At 37.1% G+C, this 20040-nt stretch overlaps 1 protein-coding gene across 2 annotated transcripts; it reads left to right on the top strand.

Annotated features, from left to right (window-relative positions):
- Positions 1-1844: 1844 nt before the first annotated feature.
- On the top strand, positions 1845-18751 carry tlcd3bb (TLC domain containing 3Bb). Of its 2 annotated transcripts, none has more exons than XM_007248686.4 (7): positions 1845-2151; positions 7143-7355; positions 8857-8940; positions 10325-10547; positions 11236-11331; positions 14574-14683; positions 15900-18751. In XM_007248686.4, the coding sequence occupies exons 2-7, from the start codon at positions 7231-7233 to the stop codon at positions 16177-16179; spliced, it is 918 nt and encodes a 305-aa protein (XP_007248748.1). In that variant the 5' UTR covers positions 1845-2151; positions 7143-7230; the 3' UTR covers positions 16180-18751. The 2 variants fall into 2 exon arrangements, with proteins under 2 accessions (XP_007248748.1, XP_007248747.1); XM_007248685.4 differs by having other exon boundaries at positions 7138-7355.
- Positions 18752-20040: the final 1289 nt, after the last annotated feature.

Genomic DNA, 20040 nt, shown 5'->3' with positions numbered 1-20040 from the left:
ACGGCAACTAGGCGCTTGGTAGCCATCCACAAGCTCCTGGCAAGCTTCAGGTCGAATGTTTGACCACTCTTCTTGACAGAATTGGTGCAGTTCAGCTAAATGTGATGGTTTTCTTGCATGAACCCGTTTCTTTAGCACTGTCCACATGTTCTCAATGGGGTTTAAGTCAGGACTTTGGGAAGGCCATTCTAAAACCTTAATTCTAGCCTGGTTTAGCCATTCCTTTACCACTTTTGATGTGTGTTTTGGGTCATTGTCTTGTTGGAACACCCAACTGCGCCCAAGACCCAACCTTCGGGCTGATGGTTTTAAGTTTTCCTGCAGAATTTGGAGGTAATCCTCCTTCTTCATTATCCCATTTACTTTCTGCAAAGAACCAGTTCCACTGGCAGCAAAACATCCCCAGAGCATAATACTACCACCACCATGCTTGACAGTAGGCATGGTGTTCCTGGGATTAAAGGCCTCACCTTTTCTCCTCCAAACATATTACTGGGTGTTGTGGCCAAACAGCTCAATTTTTGTTTCGTCTGACCAGAGAACTTTCCTCCAGAAGGTTTTATCTTTGTCCATGTGATCAGCAGCAAACTTCAGCCGAGTCTTAAGGTGCCTTTTCTGGAGCAAGGGCTTCTTTCTTGCACGGCAGCCTCTCAGTCCATGGCGATGTAAAACACGCTTGACTGTGGAGACTGACACCTGTGTTCCATCAGCTTCCAAATCCTTGCAGACCTGCTTCTTGGTGATTCTTGGTTGACTCTTGACCATCCTGACCAATCTCCTCTCGGCAGCATGTGATAGCTTGCGTTTTCTTCCTGATCGTGGCAGTGACGCAACTGTTCCATGCACTTTATACTTGCGTATAATTGTCTGCACAGTTGCTCTTGGGACCTGTAGCTGCTTTGAAATGGCTCCAAGTGACTTCCCTGACTTGTTCAAGTCAATAATTCGCTTTTTCAGATCCACACTGAGTTCCTTTGACTTTCCCATTGTAGCTTTTGTAGCTGAGTCTAATCACTGGGTCAAATGAGCCCTATTTAAATGGGCTCATGAGAAGTCAACAGCTGTAGTCAATCAGAATCACTTACAAGAAGTGAAGAGGCCATGACATGAAGCTAATTTGATTGACACAACTCGCTACATCACCAAAATTGACAAATTTTGTTGCTGTATGTATATTTTTGACCCAGCAGATTTGGTGACATTTTCAGCAGACCCATAATAAATTTATGAAAGAACCAAATTTTATGACTGTTTTTTGTGACAAACATGTATGTGTTCCGATCACTCTATCACAGAAAAATAAGAGTTGTAGAACTTATTGAAAACTCAAGACAGCCATAACATTATGTTTTTTTACAAGTGTATGTAAACTTTTGACCACAACTGTATATATAGTTAAAATCTTGTCTCACCATGTCATGTGAGATGAGTGCCTTGTCACACTGCTAGTTAAAGCTAGTGTATCATATTAAACCCTATGGATTAAAAAAAGGATGTCACTGAAGTTTAAATGCATGCAAAGCATTTTTGAGCTTGATCACCCTGTTTACAGTTAATTTTATTATTTGATTTTATTGCAGTTCGATATTCGATATTAAATTATATAATATTAAATATCGCCACATCACTCTTATTTATGTGGACCCTGATTGCGCTGCCCTGCTGCTAAATCGATACCACAGCATTTAAGAGCGAACGCTATTTTTCCCACCTGTATTCCGCACTTCCCTCTCATCGATTGGCTACCTGCCTGCCATTCCGACACACCCGCCAATCCAAGCGCAGGAGGGCGGGACCTCACGCCTGGATACGGGTGGAAAAAGAAATGATAAGGAGAGACTGTGATACAACGCGGATCTCTTCCTTTGAACTGTGGAGCGCTGAGCGGCGGTGGCGGAGGTAACGGGGTGATAAAGAGTGAGATTTCAGGCTCCTGAATCACCCCGGGAGAGGGTGAGAGGGAAGTGTGACATATTTATCGAGGAAAAACATTTTTCCCTCTGCGAGCGGAGCGCACACACAGCGGGAGAGAGAGAGGAGCGCTGAAGCATGTCGCTGAGCCGGGAGGAGAGCGGGAGCCGGACTGCGCTGCTCGCCGGGAATCGGCTCTCCTCAGGCCGCTGACCGGACTCGCGGAGCCGCGCTGTGAATGTAGGTTATCTTCTGTAATTTGACTGGGGTTAGAACATGCTAAAAGAGCTAAACACTGAGTCTTAGCTGGCTTGCTCTATATTTTCTCAGCTTGTGATGCTGAAGTTGCTTCGTACGCGAATATTATTCCGTTCCACCTTAAATGCTGCAGCAGTTCCACTCTGACGCCTCAAGCGCCACAATAGAACTGCTGCACCAGTTAAGGTGGACCGGAACACTCGCATATGAACCCAGTAGCGCAATGCGTATTTCAGCGCAGCATCATTACTGTCAGCGTTAGCTCACAGCTAGCTCAGCAGCGCTGCCCGGGATCACATGCACCCCCCGAGGCCGCACAGCTGCTGGGCTTCAGCGCACAGAGAGCACCGCGGCCTGAATACTGTTAACTATAATAATAACAATAATAACTATTATAACAGTTATATAGCACACATTTCTCCTTCAGTATCAACTGAACTGCTTAGTCATTATTTTAAGATACTAATTTAGTATTTTGAGCTTTAAGTCATTTTCGAGATGCTAAGTCTTTATTTGGGTATATTAAGTCGTTATTTTGAGAAGTTCTCTCCTTATTTTGATATACTGTGTTGTTATTTTGCGATATTAAGTTATAATTTTAAGATAAAAAATTATTTTCTTTGAGACACTAATTCATAATTTTGGAGACAAAAAGTCGTTATTTTGCCTTGTGTTGAGATGCTAAGTCATTATTTTCGGATACTATTGTATTATTTTGGAATTGTGTCTCATTAGTGTGGGAAACTCTCTCATTATTTTGAAATTTTAAGTCTGAATTTTGAGATAATAAGTCGTTACTTTGAGATACTAAGTCGTTTTGTTGAGATACTGTCTCCTTATGTTGAGATGCTAAGTCATTGTTTTGGTATACTACTGCATTATTTTTGGGTACTATTGCATTATTTTGGGATAGTTTCTCATTATTTTGAAATTTTGAAGTCATTATTTGGCGATAACGTTGTTAAGTCATTATTGGGAGATACTAAATCATTTATTTGTCATAGTAAGTCGTTTTTTTGAGATGTTATCTCATTATTTTGATATACTATGTTGTTATTTTGCGATATTAAGTTAAGTCATAATTTTAAGATAAAAATAAATTTTCTTTGAGAAACTAATTTATAATTTTGAAGACAATAAGTCGTTATTTTGAGTTGTTTTGAGATATTGTCTCCTTATTTTGAGATTCTAAATCATTATTTTCGGATATTATTGTATTATTTTGGGATAGTGTCTTATTATTTTGAAATTTAGTAATTTTGAGATAAGTCGTTACTTTGAGATACTAAGTCGTTTTGTTGAGATGCTGTCTCCTTATATTGAGATGCTAAGTCACATGTGTCAAACACAAGGCCCGCGGGCCAAATGTGGCCCGCCACGTCTTTTTATGTGGCCCGCGAGAGCTTGTAAAATCTTAGTGTCTATAATAAATAGGTCAGAAGCGTTCTTTGACCAAAAAATACATTTCCCACAATGCTTGTCGATTGTATTACCCGCAAAGTTACGGCTTACTGCCACTACACGGCAGTGTAGTCATTGATGTGGAAACCCTGCCGGAGGGAAGGTGTAACTTCGCGGGTGGAATTGAGACATGTTTATCCCATAATATCCAGAAAAAGAAAAGTTGATGCAGACGGACGGCTGTGCTTCAAGGCGAAAGACCGGTATGCATTTTGTGTTACTGACGAAAATAAACGCTTTTTAGAAGAGATATAAATTATGTGTAAATATTTATAAGACAATAGCTGATAAAATCTGTTTTAATGAGGTTAATAAACATCACTGTGACATCGCTAGTCGCAGTTTCACCTCAGCAAAGGACGAGGAGGTGAATCACTTATCTAACCAGCCTTTACTGATTTCTTCAACAGTCTAACTTTGCAGCCGTGGTGTGTCCACTAAACTCCGTAGTTATAAACATCCTGAGGTTAGCAGCGCGATAACTGACCTGTTTATAATGTAATCCGAGCAGTGACTCCGGGATGGCTGCTCTAAACTGCTGCTGTTAGCTGCTTGGGCTGAAATATGAACTGTAGAGAGCTGTATTATCCGGTTAGTGGGGTTATTTTATTTCATACACAGAAGAACTTAAAATTTTAAAAACGCTCCAGACTGGCTCAGCTGAGTCCTGTAGCCCGTGGCTGGGCTGTAGCTCTGACTCAGTAAAGACTGTGGGCTTGTGCTGCTGCAGCTCCCACTAGTGGTTGGATGAGGAAATGCTAAATCTGTCACAGCTCACAATTTTTGATTTTATATTTATTAAGCCTCTTTTCAGTATCAAACGTTTTGATCAAAGTTAATATAACTTGTATTTTATGTCATTTCTATTCACTTGTATAGTTTGGTTCTTGATTGATGGAGTTTTTGGATTTCATAACAGGATTTATGTTAATAGAGCAACAAGCAAACATTTTTTCCATGCAACTGTAATATTTGATTGAATAAATAATATATTGAGAGTTATTTAACATTAAGGAGTAATTACATTCATTTACATATATTACATTTGGTTACATTTTCTTATATTTATAAGTTACATCTGGCCCTCGGAGGACAGCCAATATGCCAATGTGGCCCTCGGCCAAAATGAGTTTGACACCCCTGTGCTAAGTCATTGTTTTGGTATACGACTGCATTATTTTTGGATACTATTGCATTATTTTGGGATAGTATCTCATTGTTTTGAAATTTATGTCATTATTTGGAGATAACGTACTAAGTCATTATTGGGGGATACTAAATCATTTATTTGTGATAGTAAGTCGTTGTTTGGTAATATTTTCTCATTATTTTGAGATACAAATGTTTTGAGAGACGAAAGTCATGATTTAAGGATACTATTGCATTATTCTGAGATTATTTAAATATGGAAAACGAAATATTGTGTAGCCTTCTGCCTAACATATAACACCTTCTGTACAAACTATTTTCTTCTCAAAATAATGACTTAGAGCTTCTAATGACTTAGAGCTTCGTTGTTCAGATCTGGCTTTATTTTTGTCCATATTTGACTTCCCACAAACTCAATTTAACAATTCACTAAATTTTACATTTTTTGGGTTACATTATTTAGCTATATGGTTCTTACATAGACTGGTCACAGCTTAAATTTTTAATTAACTGGTTAAATACAGGTTGTACATGTGTGTCAGGAGAAATGTAAAATAAAATAAATATGTGGGAGATATGGGCTCTTTAAACAAAATATATATTTTGGTTAATACTGTTTCTAATTGTGTAACATTTTACACAGAAATGTTAAAAAAATATAAACAAAAATAACCTTTATAATAATTTTGAGGTATTTACTGGTGCAAGTCTAGTATTCTCAGTTTCCCTGCAGCACGTAACTGCACAGAGTAGAACTGCTTTCCAGAACAGTGGCATATGTCCTCATCATCAGCAGCAGCAGCAGCAGCATCACTATCAACAACAACAACAACAACAGAAAAACGAGGTCTATGTTCATCATGTGACCTGATTCACAAGTGATGCTCTTATTTTGCTCAAGCCAGTGTCACATATGGCACCATGTGAGGCATTCATAATGGCTGTGTTTCCACATAAAAGGCTACACAAATCTGTAGCGAAAGAATAAATCACGTTTAAAGAGCTTATTTTCATTCACACAAATACCAGTTACATCATTATTACTGAAAGGAAAGAGCAGTGTAGAGAAATGTAAAACTGCATCTCTCTCATCTTCTGTCTGTTTATTTTTCAGCTTTCCTGGAAACCAGTAATCAGTTCATTCTAAAAAAGATAAAGGATACATTTTGTTCACAACATTTATCAAACATTGTGGCTATAGGTAAACTAGGTGGATGTTTATTTTCATTTTTCAGGAAGAATGGAGTTTTTTAGGAGTTTTTCATAAGGTAAATGTATTTTTTCCCATTAGGAATAAATAAATTGTCTTAAACTTTAATAGATGACAGTATATAAATATTCTATTGGCAGTTTTTATTGGTCCCATATTTGGTCACATTTTTACACTTATAGATCTACAGATGTACAGTCGATCTTCACATGTGACCAGTATCTGGATTGTATCCCGATAAGATTTTAACTACGGATGTCCTAGAGATCACATTTATTTTGCATATTTTGATTAAAATTAATAAAAACATGAAATAAATGTTAAACATAAAGACCAATACTGTGATTTTACGTAAAATAATTATAATGTACAAAATAAAATAATTAAATAAATAATTAACATATAAATTATGTCATGTAAATAAAAATGTTCCAGAGTAAGTGAAGAATATTGAGTGCATGCAACCTAAACAGCTATGCAAATTTCAGTTCTCATCCATAAAGCACTCCACACATTTGGACTGTTTTGGTGGAATTTTTGAATGTAAGCATATTATTCTTAGTTTAATATAGTTTCAGATTTTTTGATGGAATGGAATGATGTACATTTATACAACATACACTTTATTATTATGTTTTTACATTTGCGGTTAGTGTTTCTATTTTTTTGTGTGTTATCTCTCACATTTGATAGATTTAGTAGATGTTTATTTAAAAAATAAACTGCTCCGAGTGGTTCAGCGGGCTAAGCACTGCCACTATGATCAGGAGATCACTGGTTTGAATCCTGGTCATGCAGCTTACCATCGGCTACCGGAGCCCTGAGAGAGAGCACATTTGGTCTTGCCCTCTCTGGGTGGGTACAGTAGATGGCGCTCTTTCCTCTCATCACTCCTAGGGTGATGTGGATCAGCACAAGGCTGCGTCTGTGAGCTGATGTATCAGAACCGAGTAGCTGCGGTTTCCTCCGAACACGGTTTGAAAAGAGACAGAGTCTTAACTTCACATGTGTCGGAGGAGGCGTGTGTTTTTACCCTCCTGGTGTTAAGGCATCACTAGTGATTGCATAGAATCACAAATAATATTAAAATTGTTAAATCCGTGTGCTGTGAAACCCCTGGTCATTTCTCCTGTCTTCTTCTGTTGCAGAGAAGAAGGGAAAGAGGGAAGGACAGCAGACCTTCTTGAACAGTTTGAGCGTTTCCTGACCGCAGCATCACCCTATCTCAGCCACCTGGGACCATGCTGTTTATCTTGGCCGCAGGCTCCGTGTTCTTCCCGGGGCTTTTCCTCTTGTCCAAGCAGTGTCTGAAACAGCTGCCTGGTCTGGGATGGAGCGAGGGGGATGCTGTCATGGTGTCTGCCAGGTAAAAAAAAAAAACGCTTTGTGCTTTTAGAAGCTGTTCTGTGTGTTTGTGTGTGTGTGTGTGTGCTTAAACAATACACAGTGGATATAAAAATCAATACACACACACTCTATCTATCTAATGGCAAGGACCTGGATATTACAATACAGGGGTTATGATTTAATAGATTGACACAGTATCAGTCAAAAGTTTGGACATATATTCTCATTCAATGTTTTTCTTTATTTTATTTATTTTCTAAATTGTAGATTAACATTAAAGACTTGACAACAATTAAGGGACAAATAGGGAATTATGTAGTAAACAGTAAAAACTGATCTAAAACTGATGAACTGAGATGGTGATTTGGGATGAGCTGTAGATTTATTCTTTAGCCCATATGAACCAAGACCCATTTCCGGGTATTGATACTAGGGGTGTGCCATATCATATCATATGCGATAATATCGCCAACATTTTTGAATATCGTGAACGATATTATACCCTGAAATATGGTGCCATTATCACATCTGGGCACTACTTTTTTTACTGTTTTTAGCAAAAGAATAATTCACACTGTTCTCATTTCCCATTATATATCTACAATTATTTATTTTATAATTTATTTTACTTTAATCTTGGATACATGGAGATATTTGAAGTGTAGTATTAGTATCACAACATTCTGGATCATTGACTTCTATTACAAATCTGATAAAATTCTTTTTTTATATATATCTTAGTTAGGGGGGTGCCATTATTCATTTTTTATATTTTCATTTTATTTCAGTAGTGTATTCTTGAATTTTTTTTTTTTTTGCATACGTGTTTTGTCATATCGCCAAGAATATCGTTATTGTAAAAATACCATGAAATATCGTGATATTATTTTAGTGCCATATCGCCCACCCCAAATTGATACCAATTTTAAATAAATTCAGTGAACAGCACATCCATGTTTGTTTCTTATTGTGGGAACATACACTTTTAAAAGGAGCTAGCTTAGGTTTATCTCGACCACTGTAACCCTAAAGCTCTCCAACATTCACCTACAATAGGTGAGATGAAGGATCACAGATTCACACACTGTCCTGTAGTGATGCTCTCAGGATGTTCAGTTTTAGTAACTTAAGTACATACTGACTAAAATGATGGACAGAGTCCTGCAAGGATCTTTACACAGTGTTTAAAGGGTCTGTGACACACGTATGTCACCATGGGCTCTTTTGGGTTAAATGAAGGATCTGAAAAATAAAATTAAACTCCTCCCTATTCTAGTGTATAGTCAGCGATTCTCTGTTTAAAATGCTGAGCAAAGCATTTGTGAATAAGTTCGAGAGTAAAATTGACAGATATTTTTGTTTAATGGCATTCCAAATAAATCTTCTTTTTATAAATATTATACAGAGCTTACTATTATTATTCCCATTTACAAAAAAACACACAAAAACGTGGCAAAAACTGAACTTTACCCATGTTCCCTTCTCTGTAGTTATTGACGTGTGCTCCATATGTCCACTAGGTTGGTGTCGTCCATCCAGGCTGTCATGGCTTCTTCAGCTGGTTGTATCATATCAACCTCCTGTGAAGACATCATTAAGGACCAGTAAGTTCAGTGTTTACTTTTATTCTATATTTATGTCAATACATTTTAAATGAAGCTTTATTCAGTTTTAAAAAGTAATTCGATTTGGTACTCTCTAATCTCAGATTTTCTCAGCACAGATGAGAGTGAGGCGAGTCGATTTTCTGCACAAATGATGAATTTTTAACGCAGAAAACTAGCGATGTGCTTCTGTAATCAGATAAAGGGAGGCCAAGTGATGATCTTCAATTTCACAACACTTACACAACAATCTTTCCCTGTAATTGTGTTTGTACTGATTTGTTGTAAGTTCTACAGAATATGAACACTGCTGCTGTTTGTGCAGATTCATTCAATCACTGTTACACTTTAATGTTCCTACAGTTTCTACAGCCACAAAGAATGGGATGCCTGAATTGAAGAAACTAAAAGAAAAATAAAGATACTAGGAACATTCAATTGTGCTGCTGTAGGTGCTCTGCTTGTGTGGCTCACATGTTAAAATCCAACTACACAAATAACAGTGAGTGATGATGTAGTGAACAAGAAATTAACATAATCCACATAATACTTTAGTTTCTTCTTATATTCGTGATTAACTAATCTTGTGCACTCTCCATATCCAAAATAAATGAGATTCTACTGTAATACAGTGTTGACAATACAGTATACAGTGTTATGAAAAAGTATTTGCCCCCCCCCCCCCCCCTTCAGACTGTTTTTTTATAATACATACATTTTTCAGATTAACAAGCACATTTAACGTGTTGCCACCAAAAAAAAAAGGTCACACACTCTAATATTTTGTTGGGCCGACCTTTATCTTTGATTGCAGTTTTGCACATTGACTGTGGCATTGTTACAATAAGCTTCTGAAATCTCACAAGATTTATTTTAGTCCAGTGTTGGATTAATTTTTTACCAAGATCTTGCAGCAGCATTGATGATGGTAGAGTCTGACCACTGCTCAAAGCAGCTCTTCTCCATCCAGCTCATCCCAAAGATTCTCAGTGAGGTTAAGATCTGGACTCTGTGGTGAACTCTCTCAGTCCATGTGTGAAAATGATGATCTCATGCTACCTGAACCCTGAACTCTTTCACAATTCCAGCTCCATTAATCCTGACATTATCATCTTGGAATATGTCTGTGTCATCAGGGAAGAAAAAATCCATTAACCTGGTCTATATTCAGTATATTCAGGTAGTCAGCTGACCTCATTCTTTCAGCACATACTGTTGTTGAACCTAAACCTGCAGACCAACTGCAGCATCAACCAACCCCACATCATTTACTTACTTAAATGCAGGTGGAGACTTTTTTTTTTGGCTAGGCGGTGTATAAACTGACTACATTATTTGATCTTAATCCATTGTTGTTATATTCTCTATTCTCTCTATCTCTCAGGCACTGGCTAACCACTGCCTACATCCTGTTCGCGGTGCCCTACTTCGTGTACGACATCTACGCCATGTTCCTGTGCTACTGGCACAAGCTTCAAGTCAAAGGTCACGAGGTGGACAGCGGTCCCAAGCTGAAATCCGTGGCTCTGGCCAGCTACCTCCGCCGAGAGTTCCTCATGGTCTTGCACCACGTCGTCATGGTCACTGTGTGCTTCCCCGTCTCTGTGGTAACGGTCGCCATGGAACCCTGGCACTTTTTTTTTTTGGTTTTGTAGTTTGAAAAAAGGAAGTCCAGATTGGTGACTCAGAGTGCAGCTAGTAGTCTTTGAACTGAAAAGGATGCTGGATTTAATACGATTAATAGTTGTTTATGGGTAAAAAGGGCATTTTTTTCTATAACTCTCAATTTTGCCCTATTAAATTTCATCTCTTACTACCTACTACCACTTTTTTTTTTACTTGTGTTATGTCAGCAGTCTTCATGTTTTTGGAGTCTGTTACATTTACAGAGCCGTGTTTGAGGTTGTTTTCTGTGGTTTAGTCCTGATGCCACAAATGCCACTCATTTAAATACCCAGAATGGGAGTGTGGCTTCTGAAAATAAACTGTTCCAAAGCGTATGAAGGGGCAGCATGAATATTAATGGGCTCCCTGGCATTCCTCCATAGCCTCAGAGGAGTGTACCACTTTTTAGCTTTGAGACCTTTTAGCGGAGGCAAAGTGGGGTGAGGGTGCGGGTGGAGAGAAATTAAATTATTGTGCTCTGCTAATTCTGAAGCACCTGGAACGTACTAGTCCTTCTAAATGGGTTCTTCTAAATGGGTTCTTCTAAATGGGTTTTAACTGCTGCAACCCGAGTGTAACCCTGATCTGGCCCTAACAGTGTGCTGTCTGTCTTCTCTCTCACTCTGGCAGTTCTGGAGGCAGGGGAAAGGCGATTACTTCCAGGGCGTCATGTTCCTAGCTGAACTCAGCACTCCCTCCGTCTGCCTATGCAAAATCCTCATTCAGGTACATTCATTATTGATCAGATAAGTGTTTTTCACTCCACCTCTCCTCCCTGCGGTATTTTTATACTGATTCATCACTCCCGCCTTTTCTTAAACAATGCCGCATGCAATATTTAGCGTGCAGTGATTACATCCTACCTTAATGCGTCTTTTTTACGGCCTGGTCGTGAGGAGCACGCTGCAGATAGAAGATGCTGACTCAGCATGGAAATCTAAGGTAGTCTCTGTGGGCCGGGGTAAAGTGAAAATAAACCGCTTGTCAATATGCAAGTCCTGACATGAAAATCATCAGCCTTTCTCACGATTTATGTCGGAGCTTCTTTGTGTACAAATGGACACGTCTGATGCAGTTCTTTCAGGAATTCTTAATATCTGATCATAATTGTATAAAAGCATTTAGAACCTGCAGCTAACAGCTACTGCACTTTATGTGGTTCCCACGTGATCCCCCTCAGTGTTCAGCACATCTTAAAACGTGAATTTATTTGTTATTTGCCTCATATTCTATAAATCCATATTAATAGATTACAGTTTACAGTCTAACAGTGTCAGCAGCCACATAGGCAAATCTATTAGACATTTACAGCCAAGTAATATGATCAGTACCAGTATGATAATGCAATAAATTATCCCATAAAATCAAATTTATTAAAATAAAAAACTACAGTAATATGTTTTCACTGTCATGCAAAAAGTTATTTTATTGGTCCATTCATTTATTAAATGCTGATACTATACAAAGAACAATTGACAGATTTACAGTATGTCAAGTTAATGAAGTTTTCTGCTACAATTATGATATAATTAATTAAATAGTAAAGTGAAACAACACAGAACTAGATTTAGGTTTCATACGTTTTTTTATGTGATGATGCTAAGATGCATTATATTAGATTAAAATATAATTAATTACAAATTAAGTGAATTAAATTGTATATGTATATATATATATATATATATATATATATATATATATATATATATATATATATATATATATATATATATATATATATATATTCTGCCTTGTAGATGACCTGTGCACTGAATGCACCAGAAAACTATATGCAGGATTCTAACATATTAATTATTAAAGTTATTAAAATCAAAATTGAGCACTATGCTAATTGGGTTAATATGGGAAAAATTTGCTTCCATTACGTTTTGTCTACAGTACCAGTCAACATTTTGGACACACCTTTTCATTCAGTGTGTTTATTTTATTCTTTTTCTTTTCTTAAACAAACCAAAATACTCTGATGCAGTCCTGATAAGAGCCAGTTTCATCCTAACATTTTTGATGTTCTTTGCTGTGACTGCACTTGAGAATACTTTGAAAGTTCTTAAAATTCTTCAGATTGACTGACCTTCATTTCTTAAAGTATTTTTTTTTTATTTAGTTGAGTAGTTGTTGCTTCTCATAATCTGGATTAGAACATACTCAAATATTCACTATTCACTGTATACCTGTAACTCTACTCTAACTCACTACTTTACTTTAACTGATGCTCTCAAACACTTTATTAAGAGACAAGAAATTCAAGTAATTAACTCTTGATGAGTTCAGCACAGCTGTTAACTGAAAGCCGGAATTCCAGGTGACTCTACTTCATAAAGCTGACTGAGAAAATCCAGCAGAGACATCCAAGCAAGAGGTGCTTATCTAAAATATAAAACATATTCTGGTTTATCACTTTTTGTTTACTAGTATTAGTATTTATTTACTGAAAGCACTGAATTTATGGTGTGTGTTAGAAACTTTTGACTGTTACTATAGGATCAAAACTTATATATATAGGAAATAAACTTTAGATGCCAAAAATATTTTAGATGTTTGATTAAATCTATGTGACACAATGCAGAAAGATGAGAAAAATCAATCCCAATGGGTATATTTGGTGTGAGGGAGTGTAAATCAGATAGCAAACTATCTCTTGATATGTAGAACTATCGTCATGTACATTTCTCGGGTCTTTCTCCCAGCCGCCCTCTCTGAGCCTCTTGCAGCCCAATATAGCCTCCTGAATTTAGACTAGCTTTAACACGAGATACAATATCCTCCTTCTCCAGCCCCCCTCAGCCTCCATCATTGCGAGGCATTGAGTAGCATGGCACACGGCCAAGTGTGGTGTCTGTACCTAACATGGCTAAATGTGTGTGCTGATTCTCAAGAGCACCCAGAGGACTCTCTCTTCAAGATAGATGTGGTGTGTCAACTGCAGGACAATTAATTCATGCTTTAGAATTATTTTTAGATTTACTCAGGTACTGGGGTATTTCCTACCTGATGCCCACCACGCAGGCTGGTATAGCCCCAGTGCTCAGTAAAGGATGACTTTGAAATGAATTTCAGTGTTCTTGTAGAGTTAACAAGAATCTGTGTAGATACAAATATTAGGGCATTCCATGAAAACTTTCACTGTATATTAAAAAAAAAAAATTAACACATTTTCTCCCCAATTTACAAGGTCAATTACCCAATCCACTTATTAGGACTCTCCCTATCAGACGCCCTGTGCTGATCCACATCACCCTAGGAGTGATAAGGGGGAAGAGCACCGTCTACTGTACCCACCCAGAGAGAGCAAGGCCAATTGTGCTCTCTCTGGGCTCCGGCAGCTGAAGGCAAACTGCATGATCGGGATTCGAACCAGTGATCTCCTGAACATAGTGGCAACGCCTTAGTCCGCTGTACCATTTGGAGCCTTTCTCCCTTTGTATTTTTGTCCATTTTTAGTTTACTACATCATTTGAACACACAAACTGTGTCAACATTTCTTGATGAATGGAGCAATAAAAATTCTCTAACATAACCCGAAATAAACTCTATTTACAATTACTTCTATTGTAATATAAGGGACAAATCTGGGGTGAAATGGACTTCGGATGCAGTGAAACATTATAACAAGTACAAATTCTTGTCAAATAGCCCACCATTTTTCTCCTCCAGCATTCTGGAATACAGCACTTTTAGCCGATGCTCCCAGCAGGCTTACAATGCTTGTGATTTGCACTCCCGTCCATCTCGGCTGAATTGTTCAGGAACTGCTTTGCTAACAACCACCTGTTTTACTTCATTTCAGTTTTCTGCTTATAGCTAAAACACACTACATATGTTTCTTCTTTTCTTCTTTTGTCAGCCTTACTGTTCTGTTGCCCCTGTTTCCTCGTGTCTCTTTTAATTCTCCGTTAAGAGTTGGATTGCTTGTTTGTGTTTACCCTTTCACTTGCACTCTCTCTCAGTACAAGCTGCAGCACACGCTACTTCACAAAGTGAATGGGGCGCTCATGCTGATCACTTTCTTCATCTGTCGAATCCTTCTCTTCCCCTACCTCTACTATGTTTATGGCAGGTATGGCTCTTCACATCCCTTCCTCTGGCTTTCCTTCTCTCTTTCTTTCTCTCTCTCTCTCTCTCTCTCTCTCTCTATTTCTCGCTCCCTTTCTCTCTATTACCAAACTGGGACAGTTTTGTATAATAGCAGCATTCAGAATCACAGACTACCAGTTTCTAGTTCCAAACCAGCATTTACACAAATATAAAAACAGCATGTACATCCAGATCCAGACTGAGAGCGCTGTAGCACATCCAGCATAGACATAGTTCTAATAACATTAATATCCAAATGTAAATAATAATGTTAAAATAACATTGATATCCAGAATTTATTATTCTTATTTATAATTATTAATTATAATGACATAAATATTCAGAATCAAGTAAAACTTTTGTAATAACATCAATAACCAGAATTAACTTCTAGTTACATTAATATCCAGAATTAATTCTGAAAATGAATGTTATAATAACATTAATACCCTGTATGAAGTTACAATGTCATAATAACCTTAATATCCAGTAGGATGTTATGTTATAACAGCATAAATATCTAGAAATAAATTGTTATTATAACATTAATATCCAGAATAAAGTTACAGTGTTATAATAACATTAATGTCCAAAAGAAAAAAAATATGTTATCATAACATTAATAGTCAGTATCAAGTTACAATGTGATAATAACAATTCAACCCAGTGTGGCATTATGTTGTAATAACATTAATATGCAGAGTGAAGTCACAATGTTATAATACCATTACAATCCAGTATGAAGTTATGTTATAATAACACTAATGTCCAGTATAAAGATATGTTATAATAACATTAATTTCCAGTATAAAGTTACAATGTGATAATAACATTGAAATCCAGTATAAAGTTATAATGTTATAATAAAATTAATATTCAGAATTAAATTGTTATAATAACATTAATATCCAGTATGAATTTACAATGTGCAATGTGATAATAGCATTAAAATCAGTATGAAGTTATAATATTATAGTAACATTAATATCCAGAATGAACTTTTAATAACCAGAATGAAGTTCTAATAGCATTAATTTCCAGACTGATATTATGATATCATTAATATCCAGAGTGTTTTATGAAGTTATTATTGAGTAAACTGGTTCTTGGTTTTGGAAAGTATTTTTTCTGTTTCCTGTTTGTCGTTTTCTGCCCTTCAGAACCCGTTTGTTTCTTCTTCTTTATCTCTCCACCTGCAGCTACGCCTCCATCCCTTTCTACCTGGTCCCGCTGGCGGTGCCCTGGCAGTGTAACGTGGGGGCGGGTCTCCTCATGGCTCCACAGCTCTATTGGTTCTCCCTCATCTGTAAGGGAGCTCTCCGCCTGTTCACTGGACGCTCCTCGCGCTACCGATCTCCCGAAGGCCCCGCCTCTTCCTGCCTGGACTCGCAGGGGTCACACCCCCAGTCCTCTCAGCCGGCCAATGGCTACAGCAGTCGGATGGCCGCTCTGGACATGCCCATCACCATGAGCCACTAGGAGAAGAGAGAGGAGCAGCAGGAGAGACTCGGGGTGGAGGACAGAGTGGGAACAGCGTGGGTCACACAAACAAGTGCAACTGAAGAACTGGACCTGAGTGGGGACTGTAATGGAGTAGCGCTATTGTACTATAGTACAGTACAGCACGGTACCATGATTAGCTCCGAGACCCATTACTACATGTAGGACTGCTTTAGTAGAAGATGAGAGCTAAAGACTCGTAAAAGACTCCAAAAAAATGGCCAAGCCTGTGTCCGCTGCACGTTTGAGCAAACCGAGCCGATATGCAGCGTTATTAATATGCATTATATAAGCCACTAAAGGGGTTGTCTGTATAGGCATGTCAATGTTGCTGCGAACATGATCAGGAAATCAACTGTTGTAAAACAAATTTTAATGTGAAAATCAATGAGATGGAACCTCCAAATCCAATTGGTTAGACTAAAAAACATCATAAGTAAGTAATTACGACGCTCTTAAACTTTGCAAGCTATAAAAGAAAACACTTTACACCGACACATTAATAAATACATTATACAATATATATAAGGAAAAATTGTAGGTTGCTGGTGACCTCTCTCGTCTCAGTAAAACTAAAACTAATCCCTGGCGGTCTGAGAGAAGAGACGGCTCAGGGATTCGGAATGTATTATTTTGTAGATGATAGAGTGCACTGTTAATAGCAACCGAAGCGTAAAACTAAAGTAACAGGAAGATTTCTCTCCAACGTCCCGCTCTAAGGCCAAATACAGTGTCTTGCAAGAGTATCTGTAACCCTTGAACTTTTTGTCACATTTTGTCATGTTACATCCAAAAACTTTAAATATATTTAATTGAGATTTTAAGGTAGACCAACTGCTTTTGAAAGTTTATTAACTTAATTAGTTAATAGAGTCATACAGCTGTGTGTAATGTAGTCTCAGTATAAATACAGCTGTTCTGTGAAGGCCTCAGTGGTTTGGTCATGAACAAACAGCTTTATGAAGACCAATGAAATCACCAGACAGGTCAAAGATAAAGTCATGGAGAAGTTTAAAGCTAAATCTAAAGGGTTAGGTTATGAAAACATATTCCAAGCTTTGAGCGTCCCTCTGAGCACTGTTCAGTCCATCATCCAAAAATAGAAAAAAGTACATCTACCAAAACATGGCCATGGTCCACCCAAACTGACAGAATAAGCAAGGAGAGCACTGGTCAGAGAGAAGCAGCCAAAAGTGGCCTATGGTCACTCTGGAGGAGCTGTAGAAATCCACAGCTTAGGTGGGAAAACTTTAAGTAGTGCTCCACAAATCTGGCCTTTATGGAAGAGTGGAAAAAAGATATAGAAAACCTTTGTTGAAAGAAAGACATTGTCACACGCCATGAATTGATAAGGTAGAATGGAGTAAAAATATCAGTGTTTTGAAGAGCAAAGCTGGTAAAGATAAACCTCAAATGACTTACTCTACTAAGTATTGATATGGGGTTTTGGTATATTTATTTTATTTGATATACATTTTGAAAACTATGTATCATTTTCTTCCACTTTACAATAATGCGTTACTTTGTGTTGCTCTAACACTTAAAATCTCAATAAAATTTTTATATAGTGTTATAGGGTGACAAAATAGAAAAAAAAAGTTCAAAGGGGTATGAATACTTTTGCAAGCCGACCTCAATGCAGAACGTTGGAGTAGATCTTTACCAGCACTATCTACTGTATGTATCTATACATAAATATATAAATATATATATATATATATGTAATACTTGTATAAACTAAAATGTAAACCCCAGAGACAACCCTGAATTTCTAGGTAAAAAGAGAAGATCAGATATATTAAGCTGCCTTATCCCTTTTGGAATTATGAATTATGTATTTTAGTTTATTTTTGCTTTTTGCCTAGAGAAGAATATTTCCATAAAAAAAACTTTCAAAAAAACAGACTGTACATAATCGACAAAATCATTTTCTAATTTATTGTTGTTTTTGTTGACGACACTTTCGTGTGTTACAAATCCCAACTGTAACTTATTGTTTTGTTATTATTTGTTTATTTGCGTTAGTTTCTATCTATTATTATGTTTATTATGTTTTGTGGCATAAATGCTCTTGACGAGCGCTGTTATCATACTGGTTATGAGACGATAATTATGATTTTATGTTGTTACAAAGTCAGTAATCCCACGTATGATCCCCAAACCAATATCAATATTAATAATATAACCGTCCTAACCTGCCTGCAGATACTCTTATTTTCAGTGTTACAGTTATACGTCGGGAATGGTCGTGGAATAAACTGCATACAGTACCAAAACTACCATAATCGATTTTCAATCTAGTTCCTATTTGTGTGCAAATAGCATGCTGTTACGCACAGTAAAACCACATCAGATTATAAAACCATTATTAAACTATTACAGCAGATCAGCACATTCAGATACTGGAAAAATATTGGAATAATGAATAATGTACACTATATGTTCAAATGTTTGAGGGAACCTCTTCTAATTAATGCATTTAGTCACTAAAGGTTTTTAAGGCTCCATCTACATGTATCTGGACATTTTAATATATATATATATATATATATATATATATTATATATATATATATATATTATATATATATATATATATATATATATATATATATATATATATATATATATATATATATATATATTTATAAACAATCGTGACAAAATTAAGCTTCTCAAAAATCCTCTCTTCGGCAATGTTCACATCACCAGGCTAAAGTGACTCAAATCTGTTTTTTTGCTCAATCTGGGTCAAATCAAATTTTTTCATGGCTGTGTGAACATGCCAAATCCATTTTTTTTTTCAAATCAGATTTAAGTCACTTTTATATGTGAGCCCAAATTGGATACATATACGATTCATGTACATGCGACATTAATGTGAACGGTCAAATCTGAATTTATGCGTCTTTTTTTACGCTTTTACACATTAGCATTAGCGCTATACGCTTCTCTCTCATACCCACACTCTATCTCTTGGTGCAACAAAAAAACAGCAAAAGCAAACCACCTGGGGTTCACCTCCTGGACCTGAGCATGAACTTCAGAGCAGCTGTTTACTGTTTCTCCACTCCAGCAAAAGATGCTCCACATATGAGCTGCTAACAAACTCATCCATTTCCCTTTATAAAGCTACGAGTCTCTCGTCTCTCTAATGAGTTTTTTTGTTGTTGGTGAAGAAGGCGATGTTTATACACGTATCAACCAATCAGCAGGTGTCCCAATAATTTTGTCCATATAGTGTACTTAAAATGTGCAGGTTTATCAGGTTTCTTTTGCTGGACTCATACTGTATACCTGTTCAATCTGTTAAATCTGTTCTCCCTGTGTTTGAAATGATGAAAGCACTGTTGAACCTCAGTTTCTCATTGCAAATATATATAATATATACTCTTGTCCCGTGTCTGACAGGTCTGATGTCACTTTGATTTATTTTCATTTATTTTCTTTCTTTATTTTTATGCTTTTCTCCCAAATCACTAGCGATGCTCCCAACACCAGGAGGGCGAGATACATGTGAAGTCAGCCACCACTTTTTTTTAAGCATTATTGGGTAGCAGTATCAGTAGGGCTGCAACTAATGATTATTTTGGTATTTGACTAATCTGGGGATTATTTTTCGATTAGTGTTCGCTGCACAAACCCATAGCGTATGCCTGTTGGCAGCTATACAAACTTTAAAATCAATGAATACGAGCATGAACAAGCAGGTCACTTTCCTCTGCTGAGAAGCATTGGACACGAGCGCACCTGGCTCTGAAAGGTACTGGCAAGTGACATGCTGATTGGTTAATTTCACGTCATGCCCAAAACACATCCATTATTAATACAGAGAATTAGT

The sequence above is a fragment of the Astyanax mexicanus genome, chromosome 15, assembly GCF_023375975.1.
Source record: "Astyanax mexicanus isolate ESR-SI-001 chromosome 15, AstMex3_surface, whole genome shotgun sequence".
NCBI lineage: Eukaryota > Metazoa > Chordata > Actinopteri > Characiformes > Acestrorhamphidae > Astyanax > Astyanax mexicanus.
The sequence above is the reverse complement of the archived record's forward strand: the minus strand, read 5'-3'. Positions and strand labels throughout refer to the sequence as shown.

Bases quoted from the DNA above. Each gene is read 5' to 3' on its own strand.
- tlcd3bb (XM_007248686.4), top strand. From the start codon at position 7,231: ATGCTGTTTATCTTGGCCGCAGGCTCCGTGTTCTTCCCGGGGCTTTTC. The intron at 7,356-8,856 runs GTAAAAAAAAAA...TATGTCCACTAG, and splicing joins GCTGTCATGGTGTCTGCCAG to GTTGGTGTCGTCCATCCAGG. The intron at 11,332-14,573 runs GTACATTCATTA...ACTCTCTCTCAG, and splicing joins TATGCAAAATCCTCATTCAG to TACAAGCTGCAGCACACGCT.